At 35.3% G+C, this 25,501-nt stretch overlaps 2 protein-coding genes and 3 pseudogenes across 4 annotated transcripts; 1 reads left to right on the top strand and 4 right to left on the bottom strand.

Moving 5' to 3' along the window:
* Nucleotides 1-9,696, top strand: part of LOC131633605 (uncharacterized) — a 31,986-nt pseudogene extending 22,290 nt beyond the window's left edge.
* LOC131633612 (probable disease resistance protein At1g61310) lies at nucleotides 289-2,624 on the bottom strand (annotated as a pseudogene).
* On the bottom strand, nucleotides 4,753-7,396 carry LOC131633614 (probable disease resistance protein At1g61310; annotated as a pseudogene).
* Nucleotides 9,697-17,211: 7,515 nt separating the features above from the next.
* Nucleotides 17,212-19,220, bottom strand: LOC131633592 (probable disease resistance protein RPP1). Its single transcript, XM_058904291.1, has 3 exons — nucleotides 18,580-19,220; nucleotides 17,974-18,477; nucleotides 17,212-17,894 (listed from the first exon to the last, which is right to left on the bottom strand). The coding sequence occupies exons 1-3, from the start codon at nucleotides 19,062-19,064 to the stop codon at nucleotides 17,831-17,833; spliced, it is 1,053 nt and encodes a 350-aa protein (XP_058760274.1). The 5' UTR covers nucleotides 19,065-19,220; the 3' UTR covers nucleotides 17,212-17,830.
* Nucleotides 19,221-19,817: 597 nt separating this feature from the next.
* Nucleotides 19,818-24,847, bottom strand: LOC131633593 (probable disease resistance protein At4g19530). Of its 3 annotated transcripts, none has more exons than XM_058904292.1 (3): nucleotides 24,227-24,847; nucleotides 21,390-21,905; nucleotides 19,818-21,322 (listed from the first exon to the last, which is right to left on the bottom strand). In XM_058904292.1, exons 1-3 carry the CDS (start codon nucleotides 24,706-24,708, stop codon nucleotides 21,268-21,270), a joined length of 1,053 nt encoding a protein of 350 aa, XP_058760275.1. In that variant the 5' UTR covers nucleotides 24,709-24,847; the 3' UTR covers nucleotides 19,818-21,267. The 3 variants fall into 3 exon arrangements, with proteins under 3 accessions (XP_058760275.1, XP_058760277.1, XP_058760276.1); XM_058904294.1 differs by having other exon boundaries at nucleotides 19,821-20,893; XM_058904293.1 differs by having other exon boundaries at nucleotides 19,823-21,319; nucleotides 24,227-24,846.
* Nucleotides 24,848-25,501: the final 654 nt, after the last annotated feature.

Raw genomic sequence — 25,501 nt, 5'->3', positions numbered from 1 at the left:
CTTGTAAAACTGTCAAGTTTGATTGACATTTTTCCCACATATTGTCATCCAAGGTTGCCAAATTTGAAAGAGATAGAATACAGAGAATCTCCTCACTTGTCAACCAACCTTAGTGATCCTCAAGTACTAGAGAGGATGAGCAAGTTGGAAACAAATTTAGAATCGGAGAAACATAAAAGAAGGTTATTAGAGGTAGATCTACAGGTTAAGATGGAAAGGCGAAGACCAATAGAACGAAATTGGAAGTTGAGCAAGGAAGACGGCGAATCATGGAAGAAACACTGGTTTCTTTCTTTCATAAAATGCTTGGAAAGTTCCCTCAACAATTTGCTTACCAACTTTAAAAGAACTTGAAATACATAAGAGCAACTTAATATCTATCTTACATGCTTTTTTTTAAAGAAGCAAAACATTTATATTAAGAAGAGATTACATGAGTGTTATGATACTAATTGAAGAAAAACTAAGTCATCACAAAGGACAAATCAGGTTGAAGAATTAGAAGACCATTCCTCCTCTCTAATTGGCCTTGCCCATATTTATACACCTCGTATTTGCAAACGACTTTTAATATGATTTGCATCTTCCACAATCTTTTGGATAAATTCATACTCGTACCTGCAAAAGTATGTACAGGACTCTTCAATTCATGTAGGCATATTATTTGTTAAAATTTATTTAGTCAAGATAAAAGTTTAATCTCATTATCAAATTTTCATGAGAACAAATTGTCAAGTCGATTATAAAAATTACATACCCGGTTTTATAAGTCTTTCCAGACAAGTTAGAGACTTCAAACAAAGCTGACTTCCATTTCTGTACTCTCTCGGAGTCTGTTCCAAATACACTTTCATGTTGAGCCATGTCTTTGCCGTAACATTTTCTCAAATACCTTATGTCTGATGGCTCGACGTTGTAAAAGATTGGCCAGACTAGTTGATTTTTCTTTTTCATACATTCAAGAATCTTGACAAGTTCATCAAGACACCATGAGGAACTTGCATAGTTCTCAGATAAAACAACAATTGAAAGCCTTGATGCTTCGATTGCATTTAGAAGACAGGGTGAAATTAGATCACCAGTGTATAATCCTCCGTCATCCATGAAGGTCTTGAATCCCGCTTGGCATAAAGCTTGATAAAGAAAACCTGTAAAAGAAAAGCGAGTATCTCCCCCTCTAAAACTGAGGAACATCTGCCATCGAGCCATTGAATGTCTCATAATTTCTAGAGATGCTTTCCATTCCTCAATTAGTTTACTTTTTAAGGAAGATCCCACATCTTTTATTATACCAGGTAACCCTTCACATTCAAAAGCAACTTCTCGCGCCACATTCAATAAGTCGATTGAGGAGGAATAATTATCTTCACAAACACCTGAATGTTTTTGAAACAAAGTCCAAGCTTCCTCGGTAGATAAAGGACCTAGATGAATCTTCCTTTGACACTCCATCATGTCACAATCTTGTTGGCGACGTGTGGTCAAAAGGACCTTACATCGTTTACTATTACAAGGAATGCCTACATCCTCCGGATCAAATTTTTCCCGAACATCATCAAAAATCACAAGAATTGGGTGCTCCATAATTTCTATAAAGGAGAATATTTGTCTCGCTCTTCCAGTTTCACTATTCCTATCAAACTTCATATTCAATGAATCAGCAATTTCGTCTTGCATTGTTCTGATATTCGGGTTTTGGGTCGCAGTAGCAAATAAAACCTTTGAGAAAATGTTTAAAAATTTAGCTTTCTCACTCACTGCTTTCACCAATGCAGTTTTACCAGAACCGCGCCTACCGTAAAATCCAACTATAGAACAATTATCATCTTGCAGTGCTCGGAAAAGTTCATCTGAAGCCTCATCTGTAGAGTTAAAACACATAATATTTCCCTTAGAAAAGTGCTCTAAAGTTGGAATTCGAGTTGAAACTTGGTCAAACTCACATTCCATATTCAGTGCAGTTATTTTTCTCAGCAACTCATTGAAATATATAATTGCCTGTTCATTCTTCATTTCCCTATATTGACGCCATGATCTTGGTCTTGATTTTATTTTGGGATTCTCCACCTCTTGTATCAGTATGTTACTTTGTTTTAGCCATTCAATCACAACATCATTCACCTTATCAGTTTTAAGATCAGTAGTTTCAACTTTTTGCTGCACAAGATCTCGATTTCCAATCAGCTTATTCTTATCTCTTACTACTTTGTCAAAGACACTTCCAACCCGAAATACATCTATTGTTCCATTAACCTCGTCGAACACCCAATCCGGTATCATCGCAATAAAAATTTCAGCCATGCCTTAATAAACTCAGAATAGTTTCAACTTTGTATACTTTAATAAAATGAAACATATAAAGTTATACACACTCGTCGCTGTAAAGTCATGAAATTATGGAAGATAGTTAAGTTACGCAGATGAATTATGAAAAAAAAGAGATGAAATTAAAGAAGATAATTAAGTTAAGTGGGTGAAAGAAATTTGAACTCACTTGTGTTGCAGGAGCCAGAAATGTATAAGTCAACTTTGAAAGACTGTTTTTGGGAAATAGATCACCTCCTGCAGATATGTGCAGCGGTTCCTCATGCTGCTAATTCAACGGCTGAAAGTTTACAAAATATTTTTTAGAAAATAAATAATGTTATGAGAGAGAAAAACTACAGGTGAATTTGCAAACCAAAAAGTCAACTTGGATTTGGATTTGTATAATGGCTGAGGTAGTATAGCATGCTGTCTAACTTGCCATATTTCTCCATCAGCTTGGATAAGCCCTTTCTCCATTACAAAATCAAGAATCTCGGCCAAGATACCCTGCACGTGAAGAAGTAACAAACAATGTAAGGAAGAAGCGGCATAATTATTATTATACATTGAAATATTGAAATATTGTTATTATAAATCGAAATAATAATACCAAATCATATGAAAGATCAAAGCATTGAACTACAGAATGTGAATGAACCTAATGACAATGGACTTTCACAAATCAAGGACACATAATCATTAAATTTTTCAACAATATTCATCCTCCATATATTGAGAATCTATTGCATAATTTTTTCAAACAATTGGCGGGCATACTTGATGGAATTTGAGCTTGAGGTTTGTTCTGGATCAGTGCTACTTTTTCCTTCTGATAATGCTGTTAGTGTTAGTGACTTGGATGATGTTGGTCTTGAGGTGAAGAACTTGATTGTTCTTGATGGAACTTGGGCTAAGGCTAAAAGGATTTATAGTGAAAATCCTTGGCTGAATGTTTTGCCGCATTTGAAGTTGGAAGTGAATGAGATGAGTTTATATGGTGATGTGAGGAATCAGCCTAAAGCTGGTTAGTTGTCGACCATTGAGAGCATTGTGTTTGCTTTGAAGGCAATTGGGGAGGATTACAAGGGTTTGGATAATCTTTTGGATATGTTTGAGTCTATGGTTGGAGATCAAAGGCGGTGTAAAGATGAGAGACTCAGCAAACTCCTCCCTAGTTGAGGAGGCCCCTGATTTCTTCTTTTGATTGAAGTTGGACATTTTGAAGAAGTTGCTGAAATCCAAATAGAACAATTTGCTATACATTTGATTATTAACAGCAACCAACCAAGAGACATTGCAAGCATCAAGCTTGAACTTTGAAGATTTCAGTAACCTCGGCCGAGAGGGGACAATCCAGCTGCGTGATGATTTAAAAAGAGTTGATTGTTAACATGTAGAAACCAAAACTTGAAAAGAACAGGAAAGAAAGAGATTTTACATGATGGAATTTGCAAGACACATATTTCTGTATTAGAACTCGGTTTTCTTCACATATCTATAAATTGGTATGATACTTCAAGACAAGTTTTTTTTTACAAGACAAGTTTCATTATAAAAACATGATTTCATTTGTTGACTGTACTTCAAGACAAGTTTTTTTTTACAGCCCTTTTCACGTGATGCTTAATAATCAACTTTTGGTTTTGCTGTCCTATCCAAAGAATGCTGGTTTATTAAATTCTATTGTCATGTTATCCCTTTTAACCATTACACCTTCATTCATCCAAGGTTACCAAATTTGAAAGAGATAGAATACAGAGAATCTCCTCACTTGTCAACCAACCTTATATACAGGACTCTGATCAGTTCAGATAAACAGAAAGGTCCCATTTCCAGATTGCATAAAAAAACTTTGATGTCATCATTAATAATATAAATATATTATTGAGTCCTGAGAAAACTTTTGAGGTTCATAGGAAAATATTTTACTTGCCTTAAGGGCTGTATATTAACTAATAAATCCGATGATCTAAAACTTAGTGATTGTAAATTTTAAGGCAGGAGAGAGTAGTACTCCCTGATAAGCGAAGAACCAGTCCTAATTTTGTATTGTCTTGCCATTTAAAATTTTATGGTAGAAGGTATTTTCAAACTGCAAGCTGCAAAACAATGGTACTAGTGTTTTGTGTAATATTATGAAAACATCACCAACATGACAATAACACTGTTGGCTAAAAAGGATTAGTATCCATCTTCCTTCATACATTCACAACAATTGGGGTGTTTGGGAAACCGGATTAGGATCGGGATCAACTAGTACTTTTGCAGCTGCTATTGGCAGTGGTGTTAGTGACCCTTAGATACGGGAAAGGGTGAGCAAGTTGGAAACAAACTTAGAATCTGAGAGAAGAAGGTTGATGGAGTTAGATTTACGGGTTGAGAGGGAAAGAGAAAGACTAATAGAGCTGAAACTGGAAGCTGAACAAGAAAGGCGACGGTTACGAATCATGGAAGAAACAATGCTTTCTTTCATAAAATGCTTGAAAGGGTCCCTCAACAGTTTGCTTACCAACTTTAAAAGAACTTGAAATACATCACAGCAACTTTAATATCTATCTTGTTGAAGTTGGTATTTGAGAGTTTGTTTGAAGTCCCACATTGCTTAGGTTCCCGGACTGTTGGGTGTATAAATATGTGAGGACAACTTCACCTCTTGAGCTAGCTTTTGGGGTTGAGATCCAAGCATATTTAACATGGTATCAGAGCCGGGTTAAGGACTGCAATGTGGGCGTTTGGCCCATACCCATGCTAGGCGTTGAGGGTGGGTGTTGAAGTTGGTATTTGTGAGTTTGTTTGAAGTTTTTTTTATAGAAGCAAAACATTTATATTTAGTCATCACAGTGGACATGTGTTACTTGATCAAACAGTTCTTTGAACCTTACATAGATGGAAGAAATGAATGACAAAGACAGCGGGAAGAATTGGAAGACCATTCCTCCTCTCTACTGGCAACTGCTTTACTTATTTCTCCGAAGTAATTCTTTTTGTACTTGTTTTTACTATTTCCTAATTGGCCTTACTCATATTTATACGCCTCGTATTTGCAGACGACTTTTAATATGATTCGCATCTTCCAGAATCTTTTGGATAAATTCATACTCGTACCTGCAAAAGTATGTACAAGACTCTTCCATTCAGGTATGCATATTATTTGTTAGAATTTATTTACACAATGATAAAAGTTAAATTTAACTATCAATTTTTCATGAGAACAAATTGTCACATAGAATATAAAAACTACATACCCGGTTTTATAAGTCTTTCCAGACAAGTTAGACACTTCAAACAAAGCCGACTTCCATTTCTGTACTCTCTCGGAGTCTGTTCCAAATACACTTTCATGTTGAGCCATGTCTTTGCCGTAACATTTTCTCAAATACCTTATGTCTGATGGCTCGACGTTGTAAAAGATTGGCCAGACTAGTTGATTTTTCATTTTCATACATTCAAGAATCTTGACAAGTTCATCAAGACACCATGAGGAACTTGCATAGTTCTCAGATAAAACAACAATTGAAAGCCTTGATGCTTCGATTGCATTTAGAAGACAGGGTGAAATTTTATCACCAGTGTGCAGTCCTCCGTCATCCATGAAGGTCTTTAATCCCGCTTGGCATAAAGCCTGATAAAGAAAACCTGTAAAAGAAAAGCGAATATCTCCCCCTCTAAAACTGAGGAACATCTGCCATTGAGCCATTGAATGTCTCATAATTTCTAGAGATGCTTTCCATTCCTCAATTGGTTTACTTTTTAAAGAAGATCCCACATCTTTTATTATACCAGGTAACCCTTCACATTCAAAAGCAACTTCTCGTGCCACATTCAATAAGTCAATTGAGGAGGAAGAATTATCTTCACAAACACCTGAATGTTTTTGAAACAAAGTCCAAGCTTCCTCGGTAGATAAAGGACCTAGATGAATCTTCCTTTGACACTCCATCATGTCACAATCTTGTTGGCGACGTGTGGTCAAAAGGACCTTACATCGTTTACTATTACAAGGAATGCCTACATCCTCCGGATCAAATTTTTCCCGAACATCATCAAAAATCACAAGAATTGGATGCTCCATACTTTCTATTGTGGAGAATATTTTTCTCGCCCTTCCAGTTTCACTGTTCCTATCAAACTTCATATTCAACCAATCCGCAATTTCATCTTGCATTGTTCTGATATTCGTGTTTTGGGTTGCAGTAGCGAATAAAACCTCTGAGAAAATGTTTAAATATTTAACTTTCTCACTCATTGCTTTCACCAATGCAGTTTTACCAGAACCGCGCCTACCGTACAATCCAACTATAAAGCAACTATCATCTTGCAGTGCTCGGAAAAGTTCATCTGAAGCCTCATCTGTAGAGTTAAAACACATAATATTTCCCTTAGAAAAGTTCTCTAAAGTTGGAATTCGAGTTGAAACTTGGTCAAACTCACATTCCATATTCAGTGCAGTTATTTTTGTCAGCAACTCATTGAAATATATAATCGCCTGTTCATTCCTCATTTCCCTATATTCGCGCCATGATGTTGGTCTTGGTTTTATTTTGGGATTCTCCACCTCTTGTATCAGTATGTTACTTTGTTTTAGCCATTCAATCACAACATCATTCACCTTATCAGTTTTAAGATCAGTAGTTTCAACTTTTTGCTGCACAAGATCTCGATTTCCAACCAGCTTATTCTTATCTCTTACGACATTGTCAAAGACACTTCCAGCCCGAAATACATCTATTATTCCATTAACCTCGTCTAACATCAACGTAGCCAAATATTCAGCCATGCCTTAATAAACTCAGAATAGTTTCAACTTCGTATACTTTAATAAAATGAAACATATAAAGTTATACACAATCGTCGCTGTAAAGTCATAAAATTATGGAAGATAGTTATGTTAAGCAGATGAACTATGAAAAAGATCAGATGAAATTAAATTTGAACTCACTTGTGTTGCAGCAGCCAGAAATGTATGAGTGAACTTTGAAAGACTGTTTTTGGGAAATAGATCACCTCCTGCATATGTGTGCAGCGGTCCCTCATGCTGCTAATCCAACGGCTGAAAGTTTACTAAAAGTTTTTTTGAAAAGAAATAATTTTATGAAAGAAAAACTACAAGTGAATGGTTGTGATTTGAGCAGAAGTCAGTGCAGTAGAAATCCAGGTCTTCGCAAACCAAAAAGTCAACAAAGGCTTGGTGGCTGAGGTTGTAGCAGAAAACCTTATCATGAAATGTGAACAAACTCGCATGGGTGGATTTGGATCCTCTCCATCAATTTTCTCTCCTTTCCCCTCCTTCTTTATCTTTTTCATAATTTCACTCTCATTCATCATTAAAAAACAAAATATAATCAAGAAAGAGAATGAAATTAAGATATAGATAGAGAGGAAGGAGAGAAAATTGATGGAGAGGATTCAAAGTGCACATGGGCACATCTATATACACACAAACATATCTTAAACTAGTGGGATGCTCGTGTGTTCGCGCATTTGTTTCCAAAATATAATTAAAGAAAAAGACAAGATTGCTTAGCCAAAAGTTTATTATTTTTAAAAGATATGTGTAGAAATTAAAATGTTAGCGGAACAACAAAACCCGTACAGGATACGTTTTTTATGGGTCTTTTATTGTTTGAGATGGCAAACACATCAAATCCTAATAAATATCAACTCTTGCAAGTGTCCACCGCATCTAACTTCAATTTCAAATATTTAAGACATAAAATTTTGAAGAATTGTACATAATTTGTGATGATTTCTCTCTAGTTGTATAAATAAACAGGTGAGACATCAGAGCCCTGAAGCTTAGGCAAAAACATAAAATATTAATGAAAATGAAATAAATATTAACATTTAATATTTTTTTGAGTAATGAGTATTCCACTCCACCAAGAATTGGCATAGCATATGCATATTGACAAAGTATCAAAACCATATGACAAAAATAAAATAGCAGCCAAGAAATATGTATATTGGATATGATTCAACTATGACTATAAGTAAAACTATCCAAGAACATTAGAAAACCTTTAGATGCAATGCTGGAACTATAGCACGCTGGCTAACTCGCCATATTTCTCCATCAACTTGGATAAGCCCTTTCCCCATTACAAAATCAAGAATCTCGTCCAAGATACCCTGCACATGGAGAAGTAACAAACAATGTAAGGAAGAAGTGACATAATTGTTATTATACATCGAAATATTGTTATTATACATCGAAATATTAATACCAAATCATATGAAAGATCAAAGCATTGAACCACATAATGTGAATGGACCAAATGACATTGGATTTTCACAAAGCAAGGACACATAATCATTAAATTTTTCAACAATATTCATCCTCCATATATTGAAAATCTATTGCATAATTTTTTCAAACACTTGGCGGGCATACTTGATGGGAATCATAGATAATTTTTATTTCCCAACAAATCAGTTTTACATAAATGAGACAACAAAAGTTTGGATGACTCAATTTTCTATGCTAATCCTCATAAGAATTCAAAACGTTATGACACGCAAGAGATAAATGATTAGAAATAAATTGTATTGGAAACAATATATCCCACTTTGGAAGCAAGCTTTGTCTAAACTCACCTCAATTGCTGGATGGACTTATGGAATTGATCGGTAATCGTATACTTTTCTATACTTTGTCTTTTGTTTAACAATATACTCGAATACTATAATAGACTTTATTTATTCATAGGTTTGAATATGTACTCATCAATAAGATTGTGGAGTCAACATTACGATCGCTGCCCCGCTTCAATGTTTTTATAAGTTTTTACGGAGAAGATACTCCCTACTCTTTTACCGGATTTCTTTATCAAGCTTTGCGTCGTGAAGGATTCAAGATCTTCATGGATGATGAGGGATTGGAGGGCGGGAACCAAATTTCACAAACTCTTGTCATAGAAATTGAAATATCAAAGCTTTCAATTGTTGTTTTGTCTGAAAACTATGGATATTCGACATGGTGTCTTGATGAACTTGTCAAGATTATGGAGTGCAAGAAGGCCAAAAATCAATTGGTTTGGCCAATATTTTATAAAATAGAACAATCTGATGTAAGCAATCAAACAAAAAGTTATGGTGAGGCCATGAGAGCACATGAAGATAGATTTGGAAAGGATTGTGAGAATGTCCAAAAATGGAGATCATATCAAAGAAAATGAGTATGTACTAATACTTAATTAATTTATTGTATTGTTAAAGTTCTGATATTAGTTTTAGTCCAATTTTCTATCTTGTATGAGCATCTGATTGTGCTGTTTTTGTAGGTATGAATATGAATTCATAAAAAAGATAGTGGAAAGAGCCATTGAAGCTGAAAATCGTGTGTATAAGGAAGCGTTAAGTTCTTCTTACATTGAGGCATCATCAAACTAGGAACTGATTTGTGGGTTCTCTGCAGGAACACTTGTGCAGAAGAAGTGTTCTGAATGTGGTAGAAAAGGGTTGCATAATTTGGCTTCCATTTTCAATCATCATTTCCCTCATATGAAACTAGTTGACCTCTTCTTGAATTGTTTTTTAAGTTACTTTGTTACAAATCTATTTCTATGTTGATCTGTACCTGTAACAACATGTGTCTGCTAGAGTGAAAAACCCCCAAATGCTACTCCTTATACACACAAACATCAACTTACATGCTCTTAAATATGAGTTACTAGTCCTTTAATACAAAGCCAACACTAGGAAAACATCACTACTGTAATAATCTAATGATAGAAACTATCTCTTTGACATATATTCACTCTCCAATTTGTCACTAACCTCCTTCAGAGTTATCAGGTCCAGGATATGATACATCACCTTGTCTAAAACACGTGGAAGATTCAATTCTGCAGTCTTCTCCTTCATTTTTGTCCGATCGCTATCTATTACAGGCAAATATTTGGATGGAGAAGATGAAGTTGCATCTTGGCGGCAAAACTTCTCTTCTTTGAATTCAATGCATTGTGTAAAATAGAAAAAGTGTGTATTACAATATTTGTCAGTGGGCTTATATATATAAGTAAGTAGCCCCAGACATAGTGTAGTTGGGCCTGATTATATAGCAGTATAGCAAGGCCCAATAAGACTAATGATACAATCTCTAACACCCCCCCTTAAGCTTGGGGTATATGGAGTGTAGTCCTAGCTTAGAAAGGTTTATGTTGAATGGTTTGTAGTCTAATGGTTTTGTAAAAATGTCTGCGAGTTGCTGCGATGAAGAGACAGGTAATAAGCGAAATAGTTGATTCTTGAGCTTTTCACGAACGAAGTGACAATCCAAGTCGATATGCTTTGTGCGTTCGTGGAAGGAAGAGTTGTTTGCGATGTGTATAGCTGAAGCATTATCACAGTACAGCAGTGCAGGAGCGATTGAGGGTACCCGAAGCTCTTTTAGGATGTTGGTTAGCCATTGTAATTCGCAAACGGTGGATGCCATGGATCTATATTCTGCCTCAGTTGAACTGCGTGAAATGGTTGCTTGCTTCTTTGATTTCCATGAGATGAGGGAGTCTCCTAAGTAAATGCAAAAACCGGTTACGGACCTTCTTGTTTCTGGGCAAGTGGCCCAATCAGAATCTGAGAAGGCTTTAAGCTGCAGAGTGGATGTAGCAGGGAACATGATGCCTTGAGCTGGGGAATTCTTGAGGTATCGGAGAACGCGCATAGCTGCAGCAAAATGCACTTCGGTTGGTTGTTGCATATGTTGGCTGAGTTGTTGTACAACATAGGATATGTCAGGCCGCGTATTGAGGAGATAGATTAGCTGTCCAATTAGACGTCTGTATTGGCTGGGATCGTCCATAGGCTTGCCATCAGTAGATAGTAGCCGTGTGTCACGAGCCATTGGAGTAGAAGCTGGTTTACATCCCATCATACCAGTTGTGTCAAGTAGATCCAAGGTGTATTTTCGTTGGCTGATATTAATTCCAGTATTGTTGCGAGCCAATTCTAATCCCAAGAAATACTTCATGTGTCCTAGATCTTTAATGTGAAAGTGTTGTTGTAGTGTGTGTTTCACACTGTTAATAATCTCCATGTTATTGCCTGCAAGGAGTATGTCATCCACATAAATTAGTATAAAGGTATGATAATTTTTAGAGTTATGAATGAATAAAGAATGGTCAGATGTGCATTGACTGAAATTGTTGGCTAATAAAACAGTGGATAGCTTCTCAAACCATTGTCTGCTGGATTGTTTCAATCCATAGATAGATTTGAGAAGTTTGCACACTTGGTTAGGATGAGCAGGTTGCAGTCCCTTAGGAAGAGACATGTAAACCTCTTCATCCAAAGAGCCATGTAAGAATGCATTGTGGACATCTAGCTGAAACAGATGCAGATTTAAGGATGCAGCAAGGGATAGAATGAGTCTTACAGTGGTTAGTTTTGCAACAGGTGAGAAAGTTTCGAAATAATCAATACCTTGGATTTGATTGAAGCCCTGTGCTACTAACCTCGCCTTGTGTCGCTCTATAGTCCCATCCGAGTGAAATTTGGTTTTGTATACCCATTTACACCCGATGGCTTTCTTACCTTTGGGAAGAGATGTTAATTGCCATGTTGCATTAGTAGTGAGAGCTTTAAGTTCATCATTCATAGCCTTAATCCATTCAGGATGTAAGGATGCTTGTTTATAGTTTTTAGGTGTGACATTAACAGTTATAGCAGATATGTAAGAAAAAAAATTAGGAGATAAATTGGTATATGAAATGTAGTTAGATATATCATACAAAGTAGAAGAATATATAACATTGCAGTCAAAGTCCTTGAGGTGTGCAGGGGCATATCGTATTCTAGTGGATGTTCTAATAGGTGCTGTGGTAAGATTGTTATTTTCCTGAAACTCGGGAGCAGAGTGAGAGTTAGTTTCTGGACTGGTTGCAGTAGGTTCTGGGCTGGTGGCAGTAGGTTCAGGGTGTGTGGTGTGGCTAGGAGTTTGTTCTTGAGGAGTGTTATTATTGGTTTGTTGTTCTAAGGTGTGTATAGGTGGTTCAGGTTTGTGTTCAAACAGAAATGGGGTGTTTGAATTTTGTGTTTCCAAAGAGGAATAAGAATCCATGGGAGGGGAAACATTATGATTGTAAGGGAAGGTATTCTCATGGAAAATGCAGTTCCTAGAGATGAAGGTGGATCTAGTATGCAAGTTAAATAAGAGGAAACCTTTAGTTCCTGTAGGTATGCCAAGGAAGATGCTTCTAATAGCCCTAGGGTCAAGTTTGTCTCTGTTTCTAGACAGAGTAGAGGCAAATGTAAGGCATCCAAATGTCCTAAGTTCTGTGTAAGAAGGGGCAGTTTTGAAAAGCATTTGGTAGGGAGTTAGGTGCTGCAATACAGGGGTGGTAATTCTATTAATGAGGTAGGTTGCATGACACAAAGCATAAGACCAGAAACATTTTGAAAGGTTGGCATGGAATAATAAAGATCTTGTGACATTTAGGAGGTGCCTATGTTTTCTCTCTACTATGGAGTTTTGTTGTGGTGTTTCCACACAACTCCTTTGATGGATGATACCTAATGAAGCATAATATGAAGCCATTAAGAATTCAGTTCCATTATCAGTTCTTAAAGTTTTAATGGTGCAATTAAATTGATTTTGACAATAGGCAATAAAGTTTTTGATATGTGTTCTAGTGTCAGATTTGTGATGCATGAGAACAGTCCAAGTATAACGTGAAAAATCATCTACAATGGTCAAAAAATATTGGTGTCCATCCATAGAAGGAGTGGATATAGGCCCCCAAATATCCATGTGTACAAGCTGAAAGCATAAAGTAGAAACAGAATTGCTTGTAGGGAAAGGTAATCTAGTTTGTTTTGCTAAATGACATGTATTACAAGTAGAGTTTTTGGCATGTGTAATAGTAGGAAACAGTTTAGACATAGTATTTAAAACATCTATGGAGGGATGCCCCAATCTATTGTGCCATAAAGATGAGATGTGCTCTGTGGAAACAGTGTTGTTAATGGAATTGCAAAAAACAGAATGTAAAGGCAGTCTGTCCAAGATGTAAAGGTTATGCTGCTGGATCACCTCCCCAATCATTGCCTTGGTAGACACATCCTGAATGAAGCATGATTTGTGTGAGAAGGTGATCGTGTAAGGAGAGGAACTACATAACTTTGCTATAGAGATTAGGCTAAAGTGAAAGGAAGGCATGTAGAAAACATCATGCAATATGAATTGATCATTAAACACGATAGAGCCAGAATATTTAGCACAAAGAGTAATACCATTAGGCAGATGTATGTTCACAGGGGTTATATGAGACAGAGTTGAAAAATTTTGGATAAAAGGACACACATGATGTGAGGCACCCGAATCCAAAATCCATGAAGATAGGTTATGAAAAGGATTACCTGGAGTTACTATACCTGAAATAATGGCTGGTTCTGAACTGCTTGGCTTTGCTTGGGGAATGTCTTTCCGTGTTTGTTGTAGGAGATTTATGAGGTGTTGGTATTCCTCCTTTGTGATGGAAAGATCTTTCTCTGAAGTAATAGCCGGAGCAGTCTTGGAATCATTGTTGTTCTTGGTATTCTTTGAACGATATCCAGGAGGAAACCCGTGTTTGAAGTAGCAGTTCTCGATGGTGTGGTTTGTCTTGCTACAGTTGGTGCAAAGCATAGATGATTTAGAAGCCGGTTTTCCCTTTGGTTTGCTAGCAGAGTTTGCATACAGGATAGCCGGTGTTGCAGAAGAACTTGTGGATGTGATTTGTTGTTGCGCAATTAAAGAATATACTCTACTGATGGTTGGCAGAGGATCGAGAAGTAGGATTTGTGTGCGTATATTGTGATAGTTATCATTCAATCCTTTGAGGAAGCAAGATACGTATTCCATGTGCTTGTAGTGTCGCACAGCTTTCGCTAGGTCGCAAGTGCAAGGAATGGTGCAAGAGCATGAAGGTGTAGGTCGAAGATCTTCAAGCTCGTCCCATAGAATTTTCAGATCCGTAAAGTATGTAGATAAGGTGCGGTCACCTTGTTGGATTGAGTGCAAGTCTCGTAGCAGATCAGAGAAACGAAAATGGTTCCCTTTCGTAAATCTTTCGCGCAAGTCTTCCCAGAGATCGAAGGCGGAATCAAAGCAAATTGTGCTTTGAGCGATGTGAGGAGATAAAGTTCGGTTGATCCAAGAAATAACCATGCTGTTGGCACGTTCCCAGAGCTCGATATTGGGGTCATCGTGAGATGGTTTAGGAAGGCAGCCATTGATGAATGCGAGCTTGTTCTTGGAGGTTAATGCGCGACGGATTGACTTGCTCCAATTGTGGTAATTGTTATCGTCAAGAATCAAAGCGATGATAGTTGCGCCGGGATTTTCGCCGGGATGAAGATAATACGGGTTTCGTGGATTGAGGCTTGGATCTTGGGTTTTGGTTTTAGGGTTTGGTGCAGATTTGGGGCTTTCTTCATCATCAGAAGATGAAGCCATGAATGTTTTAAGAGAAGAAAGAAAGAATCTGCAAAGAGAAGAAAGAAAGAATCTGCGGAGAGATTATGATATGCGGAAGCAGAAAAGTAATAGTATTCACTGATACCATATTACAGGCAAATATTTGGATGGAGAAGATGAAGTTGCATCTTGGCGGCAAAACTTCTCTTCTTTGAATTCAATGCATTGTGTAAAATAGAAAAAGTGTGTATTACAATATTTGTCAGTGGGCTTATATATATAAGTAAGTAGCCCCAGACATAGTGTAGTTGGGCCTGATTATATAGCAGTATAGCAAGGCCCAATAAGACTAATGATACAATCTCTAACACTATCCTCCAAGTCGTTTGGTTTTGTCTCACACAGCGCCTTTTGTAAATATGCTAAGCCAACAGATCTTTAACCCTCCTTTGCCACAATCTGAAATTACCCATCCCGTCGAACCTTGTTACTTCGAATTTTACACCAGGGCTAATCGTCATTTGATACCAATTGTTAGAACAACAACTAGTATGAAGACTCATTCTATGGAACTCCCCATTGATGATAGAAGACTCATCTCTATGGAACTCCATTATGAGAAATTGAACATTGATAAACTTAATGAGGCTCGATTATAAAACTCAACTTTGAATAATCCTTAATAGATTGATTTATTTGCTTAAACAACTTAAACATTCAATCAAATCTAGAACCAATTACAAGAAATTTAAACAAGATCACCAATTGAACTCAATTTGCATAAATACAAAGAGATTGAGATAAAGTTGACACTGAGATTCTCGTGTGATTTATATTGTTTTTTTTTTTGATGTGTCGTGTGATTTATATTGTTACTGGTTACTACATGCAAGTCAAATTTTCATGGCCGTCTCCACAATTTTTTCAACAAGCTCATATTCGTACCTACAAAAATTCAAAGTCATTTTCTTTCGAATAATACTCTAAATTAATCCAAATAATAGTAAAACTAACTCGACTAGGATTTATGGATCATATCATATTGTTAACAACTATATAAATTAGTCAACAAATAATTTAAATTATTATGTACCCGTATTTCAAGTGCCATCCTCTTAAGTTAGCAACTTCAAACAAAGTTGATCTCCATTTTTTCACCTTCTCAAAATCCTTTCCATATTTATTTTCATGTTCATTCATAGCTTTTTCGTAACTATTTTTTTGATGTCTTATGTCCGTTGGTTCGACTTTGTAAAAAATAGGCCATACAAGTAATTGGTTGTTCTTCATAAAGTCGAGGATGGTGACAAGTTCATCAAGACACGAAGAAGAATATGCATAGTTTTTTGAGAGAACGGTGATTGAAAGTCTTGATTTTTCAATTGTTGTAACAAGAGAATGTGAGTTTTGGTCCTTATTTTTCTCTTGACATGAGGTATCCTTCATGAAAACTATGCATATTCATAATATTTATGAATATGGGGAAGATGCATAATCTTTTGACAGAACAACATATAACATATGATACTGATATGAGACAAGTAGAAGGTTGATTCAATGTAAACTATTATACATTGTTATATTATGATGATGATGATGATGATGATTCCAATGATCCATTCATGGAACTGTGAGTGGGACATACGCGTTTTTGCTTAATTTCCTTGCGGATTCACTCTCTGCATGATTTATTTTAGCATTAAAAAAAAGTCTAACTTCAATTAACTAGTAATTTCATAGGTTTTGTCAACTCATATTGCATGTTCACAAACTAAATTAATGTGATTATAATACTTTTAGAATTTAAGTTTAGTACACCTCTCAATGTCAACTCATTAGTTATTTAGTAATTATCAATGGAATTGATTAGTGATTAAATTGATAGATTTTGTATATGGTTTTATGATATTTTGTAAACCTACTACGAAAAATTCAGATCTATATATTTAGTTTAGATGATGTATAACTAGGAGCACAAGATATTTTGTCATCCAAAATGAAGATTTTTAGTTGTGGCATCTGTTCTTATAAATATATTCCTTGAGCTTCTTCATCTAAACCTATTTGTCTCGTCAAGGACTAAAAGTCTAGGAGAAAATTATTATGGCTTTGTCATTGTTGACGACTTTATTCGATTCACTTGACATTATTCTTAGCTCATAAGGAATGTACTTTTTCAGCTTTGATTTGGTTTGCTAAGTTTGTTCCGAACTAATTTTCTTTAAAAATTATTTCTCTAAAAAGTGATCTTAGTGGTTAATTTGTTAACCATCATTTTGAAAACTTTTGCAATGAAAACGAGATATCCCACAACTTTTCATGTCTGCACACTCCACAAGAGAATGGTGTTGTAGAGTGTAAAAATTGTGTTTTAGAAGAATTATCACGGACCATGATAAGTGAGAAGCCTACCATAGTACTTTTCTGCGGATGTGATTAACACCACATGCCACGTCTTAAACAGGTGGTCACGCGACTTATCCTAGAGAAGACCCCTTATGAGCTACTTAAAGGTAGAAAACCTAATATCTCCTATTTTCGCGTTTTCGACTGCAAACGCTTTATTTTATATAACGAAAAAAATAGTAAGGCAGGTTTGATAATAAGGCTAACGAGGAAATATTTCTAGGATATTTCTAATCAAGTAAGGCATATAGGTTGTTCAACCTTAGAAGTTCTGTGGTAGAAGAGTTTGTTCATGTTGCATTTGATGAAACCAGACCCCTAAGGAAGGGGGAAAGGTATATCTAGTTTTGATATTTCATGAGTGTTACAAGAGTTCAGCCAAGCTATCTCAAGAGTGGATTATTGCAAGAGTTCATTTGATATACAACATTTTGCAAGAGTACAAGGTAGCTTTTAATGGGGAAAGTAAATTTTAATAGAGGCGGTAAAGAGCTTCACATCAGACAATTTATATCCAAAGTTTTTTCTTCCACTTTTTATCTTATAATAAGCCAGCTTGAAAATGTAAAGACATACTAGAATACAATGCATGCAGTATATTATTTCTACCATAAGATTATATCAATAATATTCTTCTAGTGTTACACAAAGCATCCTTGTAGTTTACACAGGAACTCATCATATCTTCCTTGTAGTTGTTACTTGTGCAAGGACTAATTGCTATTACATATTATTTTCAGGTTCAATGGCTCTTTCCACAATCTTTTTTATGAATTCATATTCGTACCTACAAAAGCACAACACCTTTTACTAAACACAACACTTTAAGAATAGCATCTCATTAAAAGGATTAACACAATACTTACTGATTTTCTTTGATATGATCTCCTTTCAATAAGGCAACTTCTGATAAAGCTGATCTCCATTTTTGCACATTCTCACAATCCTTTCCAAATCTATCTTCATGTGCTCTCATGGCCTCACCATAACTTTTGGTTTGATTGCTTACATCTGATTGTTCTATTTTGAAAAATATTGGCCATACCAGTTGATTCTTTATCTTCTTGCACTCCATAATCTTGACAAGTTCATCCAGACACCATGTCGAATATCCATAGTTTTCAGACAAAACAACAATCGAAAGCCTTGACTTCTCAATTGCTTTCAGAAGAGTTTGTGAGATTTGGTTTCCACCCTCCAATCCCTCATCATCCATGAAGATCTTGAACCCCTCACGACGCAAAGCTTGATACAGAAAGCCTGTGAAAGAGTAACGAGTATCTTCCCCACAAAAACTTAGGAAAACATCGTAACAGGACAGAGATTGTACTGTTGACTCGACAATCTTTTCGATGAGTTCATAATCAAACCTATGAATGCAAAAATCATTTTAATTCACAAAAATCTTTTATTGTATTTGAGCATATATATATACAAACAAGTAGTAGTATATGGAAGAGTATAGTACATACTGATCAGTTCCATAGTTCCATCCAGAAATGAATGCGACTTTAGACAAAGCTACCCTCCATTGATGTATCCTGTCAGGGTATATTTTTTCTAACACCAACAAGCCTTCCCCAAACCAACCTTTCTGATGCCTTACCTCTATAAGCCCCACTTCATAAAAGATTGGCCAAACAAGTTGACTTTTCATTTCCATACACTCAAGGATGTTGACAAGTTCATCGAGACAACGGGTGGAGGATGCATAGTTTTTAGAGAGAACAACAATTGAAATCCTTGATTCTTGAATTGTCTTTGGAACAGAAAGTGAGAGTTGAAGTTGGTAATCATCATGATTTTGAATTTCCTTTGGGAAGAAAAAGGTCTTAATTCTCTTGTTGCGAAGAGCATAATACAGATTACCAGTAAAGGTGTAAGTGTCATGCTCCATAAAATTTAGAAAAACATCGTACTTATAGCTGGTATCTGCATCTTTGATCTCCATGGCCATGACCAAAAGGATAGGATTATTATGGATTCTCTTTAGTCTTTCAACTACTTGAGAAAGCCTTATTGACAAAGACTATGATATTAAATAGTCTAAATTGAATCGGAAATTTCTCTTTATTCATAGGTAAGATGTAGTATGAGTCTAAACACTATATAGAGTTTTATATTTTGAAAATAAAATTGTGAATTTATAAATATTATAAGAAATACAAATAAATGTTGTGTTAAGATTGTGAGTCATTAACATCAGCTTGCATTCATTTATTTCAACTAGTATATATAAGTTGAACTAACTCACTCACTCAAATAAAAGTTTTATGTTATTTATGCATTGCACTTTTTCCTTTTAATCAAATTTTATTTAATTTAGTTTTCTAAAATAAAATTTTAAATGAATAAGTTTTTTGTGATATCAATTACTTTAGATTTTGGTCCTGTTTTCAAATGAATTTTTAATTTTTTTAAAAATTTAGATGCGGTTTTGAAATTTTGATTTTTATAAGCAAATCGGGATACTATATAGAGAATTGAATTGGAGTAAGAGATCTACTTAAAATAAAATTCTGGACTTAAATGAAGATATGAAGGTAGGGGATGAAGATTATAAACATAAATCCAGAATTCAATCAATAATTTTTAGGAATCGAATTAGTGAATGAATTATGAGTTTATGTTAATATCTTCATCTCCAACCTCCATACAAGCTCAGAAAAAGTTGCAATATCTTTTTTAGTATTTTACAAATCAAACATATCCTAGGAAATAGTAGGTAGATGTGAGAATTGGATCGAACTCTAATGGGTTGAAAAATAACTTTTTGTTTCTACAGAGAATGTGTCGAAGACCTACGTACTTTTGTCAAAGTTGTTCTAGTATGTGGGTGTCAAAATGTTAGGGTTGTTAGAATTTTGGATTGGGTCTGTTTGTTATGTCCAATTATTTAAGTTAACTAATATCCTAAATTGGCTTGTAATGGGTATTTGTGAAAAAACACATTAGTTTAGTATGTTAGATTTATTATAAATAGCTTGCATACTGTAAATCCTAATTTAAACTAAGAGAGTTATTTGTTATTCTTTTAATCTTGATTAAAGAGAAAGTAAAGAATAGCATCATTTTCACAACAAGATGAATTGCAGAAACGTCAGTGAAGGAGTTCAGGACAGAATTTAGCATGAAGATTCTCTCACTAAGGCTAGGAAATCTATTTCTCCAAGACCTGAGTCTTTTTCGGTGAGAATTAAGTAAAGGCTTATATATACTAATCCTACGAGGTTTCACTGTATAATCCAAATATAAGTACTTAAAAGGCACATATTCAAGTTTGTATAATATATTAAAAGTTGTTATTATGCATTAAGCATGAAAGTAAGTTAAACTAACAAATACTTCCTCCGTTTTTTTTAGTTTCATTAAATAGTAGACCAGATACATTTATTATTCAATAAACTTAACAAAAGAATTTTTGCTTATAAATAAGGACGGAGTAATACTAAATATTCAAATGGGTACAGATTCTACTTGAGGTTCCATACCCAAGTGTCATGTAATCAGTGTTCTGCATTGACCGCCACCAAGTTCTGATTCTCTGTAATCAAATAAAACTTTGAAAATCGATGGCATAGCAACCCTTCCTCAATCCACTCATCATGCTATAAGGATGTCAACCACCCATTCCCAAGTTCCTTAACTAACAATCTGAGAATCAGTTAACCTCTGACTCAGGATGGTGTGCCAACAGAGAGATATTCTGCCACCTGACAGATGAATTCCGAGAATTGCATGGAGAGGTCGTGAGTTGCATGTTACACTTACACCTAGTAATAAGACCTGTCAGCAAACCGTTGGCTCTCCCATTAGCACCCTGGACCTCCATTTTCCCAAAAGACACATAAAATAGTACTAGTCCTATATACATGTTTGTAAAATAAGTCAGGCTGAAAGTATTAAACACTAAAGTCTTATAATCATATGCGCATGATACGCGTCCAACACAACACTTAAGTCTTATAACCATGTACATGATACGCGTCCAACACAACACTGTCTTCAGTTATTATTATTACAAAAACTAGTACTAGTATCAAATTCTCAAGTAGTGTTTTGCTTACAGACCATTTTGCTTACAAATCGTCACACTTGTTGAATTGATTAGTGGAACTATATACCAGAGCAAATACTTGGCAATGGTTACTACAAGCAAGTCAAATTTTAATGGCCATTTCCACAATTTTTTCAATAAGCTCATATTCGTACCTGCTAAAGCTCATATTAGTATATTGTTAACAACTAAGTACTAGCAAATAGTTAAAAGTATACTATGTACCCGTATTTGAGGTGCCATCCTTTTAAGTTTGCGACTTCAAATAAAGCTAATCGCCACATTTTCACCTTCTTTGAGTCCTTTCCATATTTATTTTCATGTTCACTCATAGCTTTTTCATAACTATTTTTCTGATGTCTTATGTCCGTTGGTTCAACTTTGTAAAAAATAGGCCAAACTAGTAGTTGGTTGTTCTTCATGAAGTCGAGGATGGTGACAAGTTCATCAAGACACAAGGAAGAATATGCAAAGTTTTTAGAGAGAACGATGATTGAAAGTCTTGATTTTTTAAGTGTTGTAACAAGAGAATGTGAACTTTGGGTCCCCTCCTCCTTACATCCATTATCATTCATGAAGATTTTGAATCCCTCTTGATTCAAAGCATTGTAGAGATAACCACAAAAAGAGTAGCGGGTATCTTCTTCCTTAGAACTAAGAAAAACACCGTAGCGGGTCATAGTGTTGGAAACCCATTCCACGGCCTCTTGAATTATTTCATATTCGCATTTTTCTAGAACCCTGTAAAAATAGCCCATGCGGTGTTTTTATAAGGCAATGAAACTTTTTACTAGCTATCACACCTACTACAAGGAGTGCAAGATAAAAACATATAAAAGATAGTCCGAACGAATGAGAATGATATAAGACCAACACAGCAAAAATACACCAGAACAAGATATTAACTCCACACTAATGACTCCAATCAATGAACCTATTATATGACATATCTTACAAAAATGGATGCAAATCTGGTCTAAATACCTCTAAACTGATTCCGTACTCCGTAACAGCCTAATTATCCAACTAGGAGAATCCATTACCACATTCACTAACATACTCCAAAACACCAAATTGTCCATAAATCTCAACATACAGACCCTACCATAATCTGATACTATAGAAATCAAATTATAAAGAGACCTCCTTAACACTAAAATAAGCTGTTATAATAACAGTACCGATCCCTCAAAACAAAGGACAAGCCAATTCAATAGCAGTAAATAACCATGGTCCTGTTTAAATTAAATACAATTGAAAACAACCACTAAAATGAAATGATTCTACTCAAAAACACGTAAGAGTACCGCCTGCTCTGCTGCAAAAAAAGTCCATATATACTATGCAGGTGTACCGCCTGATCTATGAAATGACACCCTGGGCAACGCAGCGAACACAAGAACTCCAGAGTTTATCCTATAAATACTCATATGTGACTCAAGTTATAATTGTGATACACACTCTAAATGCTAAAAGTATCTACAGTCAGAGTCACAGAGTGTTACTTACAATGGCTTCCATCAAGAATTGGCATTTACATCAGCTTGATGTGAATAATGCATTCTTTCATGGTGATTAAGAGAAGGATATTTACATGAGTGTTCCTCAAGGCATTACATGTAGCAAGCCAAATCAAGTTTGCAAGCTAGTCAAAAGCCTTTATGGTTTAAAGCAGGCTAGCAGGAAATGGTATGAAAAACTCACGTCTCTGTTGCTCAAGCTTGGAGACACTCAGTGAAGTTCATATTACTCAATGATCACCCTATTGAGAAATGATCACATAACCATTGTTGTCAGAATCGCGATCAGAATCGCAAAATCCATGGATTTTGCGATTTTGCTCACCCTAAACGATCTGAATCGTGAGTAGAATCCTAATTCAGAGCAAAATCCCAATAAAATCGCACAAAATCGCTAAATCGCAGCAAAATCCGCGATTTCATATGGATTCCAACGATTTTGTTTTTTGTTTTTGTGGGTAATTTTAGAATGGGTTAAGACGACCCGTTTCAGTTTTGCGACACGGCTTTAACCCTTTTTTATTTAAAATGGGAGAAACCCTAATTTATTGATATTTATTTGACGTTAGCACTTCTACATAAACCGTGGATGGCGCATTAGTGATCTAATTTAGCATATAGGCTTTAAGTATTTTTTTATATTTAAGATTTGAGACTTGGTTGTTTTATGTTTAAACTTTGAGTGTGTGTATATATATATATATATATATATATATATATATATATATATATCGATTTTGGTTGCGATTTTCGATTATGCGATCTTGATTTCTCTTTTCGATTCAACAAAACGATTTGAGTAGAATCCACCGATTTTGGTTGCGATTTACGATTTTTCGATCTTACTATCCTCTTTCGATTCAAAGTAAACTCTCGATTCTGACAACCTTGCACATAACTGTCCTCTTGGAATATGTTGATGATGTCATTTTGGCAGGTACGTCCTTATCTGAATTTGATCATATAAAATAGGTCCTCCACAATGCTTTCAAAACCAAGGACCTAGGAACTTTGAAATATTTCCTTGGCCTTGAGGTGGCTCATTCAAAGGAAGGAATTGTCATCTCACAAAGAAAGTATTGTTTAGATTTGCTAAAGGACACAGGTCTGTTTGCATCAAAACCTGTTGACACACCTCTCAATCCCTCAATCAAATTGTACCAAGACAATAGAAAGCCATTTGAGGGTGTTATTGCATACAGAAGACTTATTGGCAGACTATTATATGAACAATACCAGACCTGACATAACTTAAGACGGTATCATCAACTAACCTACATAGAGCCTCCACAAACTTAAGACGGTTTGTCGATTACATATTGAGTTAGTTGGAGTGTCTGCTGCTTCAATACAATATAATAATATTGTCAAGTCAAGGTTACCTTTTGATAAGATGAGATTTTCGATCTTACTATCCTAACCACTTCAATGGCTTTTATATAACTTAAAGCTAGTAAAAGTCAAGTATAAGAATATTAAATAGAAGTGTGAAGAGAATGATAGGAAATAGAGGTGCAAAATTGAATTAGAGAAATAGTGTACCGATTTTTGAAATGCAATCCGCGTATGCAGGAGACTCCATACAAAGCTGACCTCCATATTTCCAACTTCTCCAATTTATGCCTATTTTCATGATCAGCAAAGATATCGCCATAACTACCTTTTTGGTATCTTACCTCAGAAGGATCAACTTCATAAAAGATTGGGAAAACCAATAGCTTTAACTTGAGTATCATGACAAGTTCCTGAAGACAAAATACGGATTTCGGATAATCTTTTGACAAAACAACGATTGCAATCCTTGACCTTTTCAATGCTCTGACAACAGTGAAAGAAATTTGTTTACCAGTCCTGAAGCTGTCGTTATACATGAAGGTTTTGAATCTCTTGCTGCGCAAAGCATTAAACAGATTACCCGAGAAACTCATTTGAGTATCAGATCGAATAAAATTGAGGAAAACATCGTAAACTTGTTCATGTTCATCAATTCTGGAACTGGTATTACTTTCTTCATTCGCCATCATATACCATATGATATTGATATGACATGAGACAAGTAGAAATAGAAGTATTATGATGATGATTCCTATGAACTGTGGGAGGGACCTACACGGTTTTGCTTAATTTCCTTGCGGATTCATTCTCTGCATCATTTATTTAAGCATTGAAAAAAGTCTAACTTCAATTAAAGACTAATAACCCGGGTGAAATTTTAAAAGTTATAGTTTACAATATGATAATGGTGGTGTTATCCATGATAAAAATAAAATTATTTGATTAATGAGTAGATCATTTTAATATATTTAAAGAAAGTAAAAAATATTTGTATATAAACAAATTATATTTCAACATAAAATATCATTAAGAACATGATAAGGTTCACAAGCCAATCCAAGAATCCACAAGAGTTTCCCACAGTCCTACAAAGATACTATTTTCAAGCCAAAAAAATCTCATATCTTCTACGTCTTTTAATGTCACCGAAGATGCAGAACAAATTATATGATTCATATCTTTCCAAATCGACCAAACTACAGCATGCCAAACCATCCTCAACTCCCCTCTAGTCCTAGAAACACCTGAATGAGATGGAAACATTTAAAAGAGGATCAAAGTATCAATAGGCAAAACAGTATACCACCCCAACAACCTAAAAAGCCTATACCAAATTGTTGTGAAAAACGATACCAATAACAAAGTATAATAGGGAATTAGGGAAGAGAATAAGAACACAAGAATTGGTTATAACTGTTATTCTTTTACTTTCTCTTAAAACAAGATTACAAGTTTACAAAAATAACAAATAACCTCTCTCAC

Source organism: Vicia villosa, unplaced genomic scaffold, assembly GCF_029867415.1.
Source record: "Vicia villosa cultivar HV-30 ecotype Madison, WI unplaced genomic scaffold, Vvil1.0 ctg.001147F_1_1_1, whole genome shotgun sequence".
In the NCBI taxonomy this organism is placed as follows: Eukaryota; Viridiplantae; Streptophyta; class Magnoliopsida; order Fabales; family Fabaceae; genus Vicia; species Vicia villosa.
Note: the sequence above shows the minus strand (reverse complement) of the source record. Positions and strands in the feature narration are given on the sequence as shown.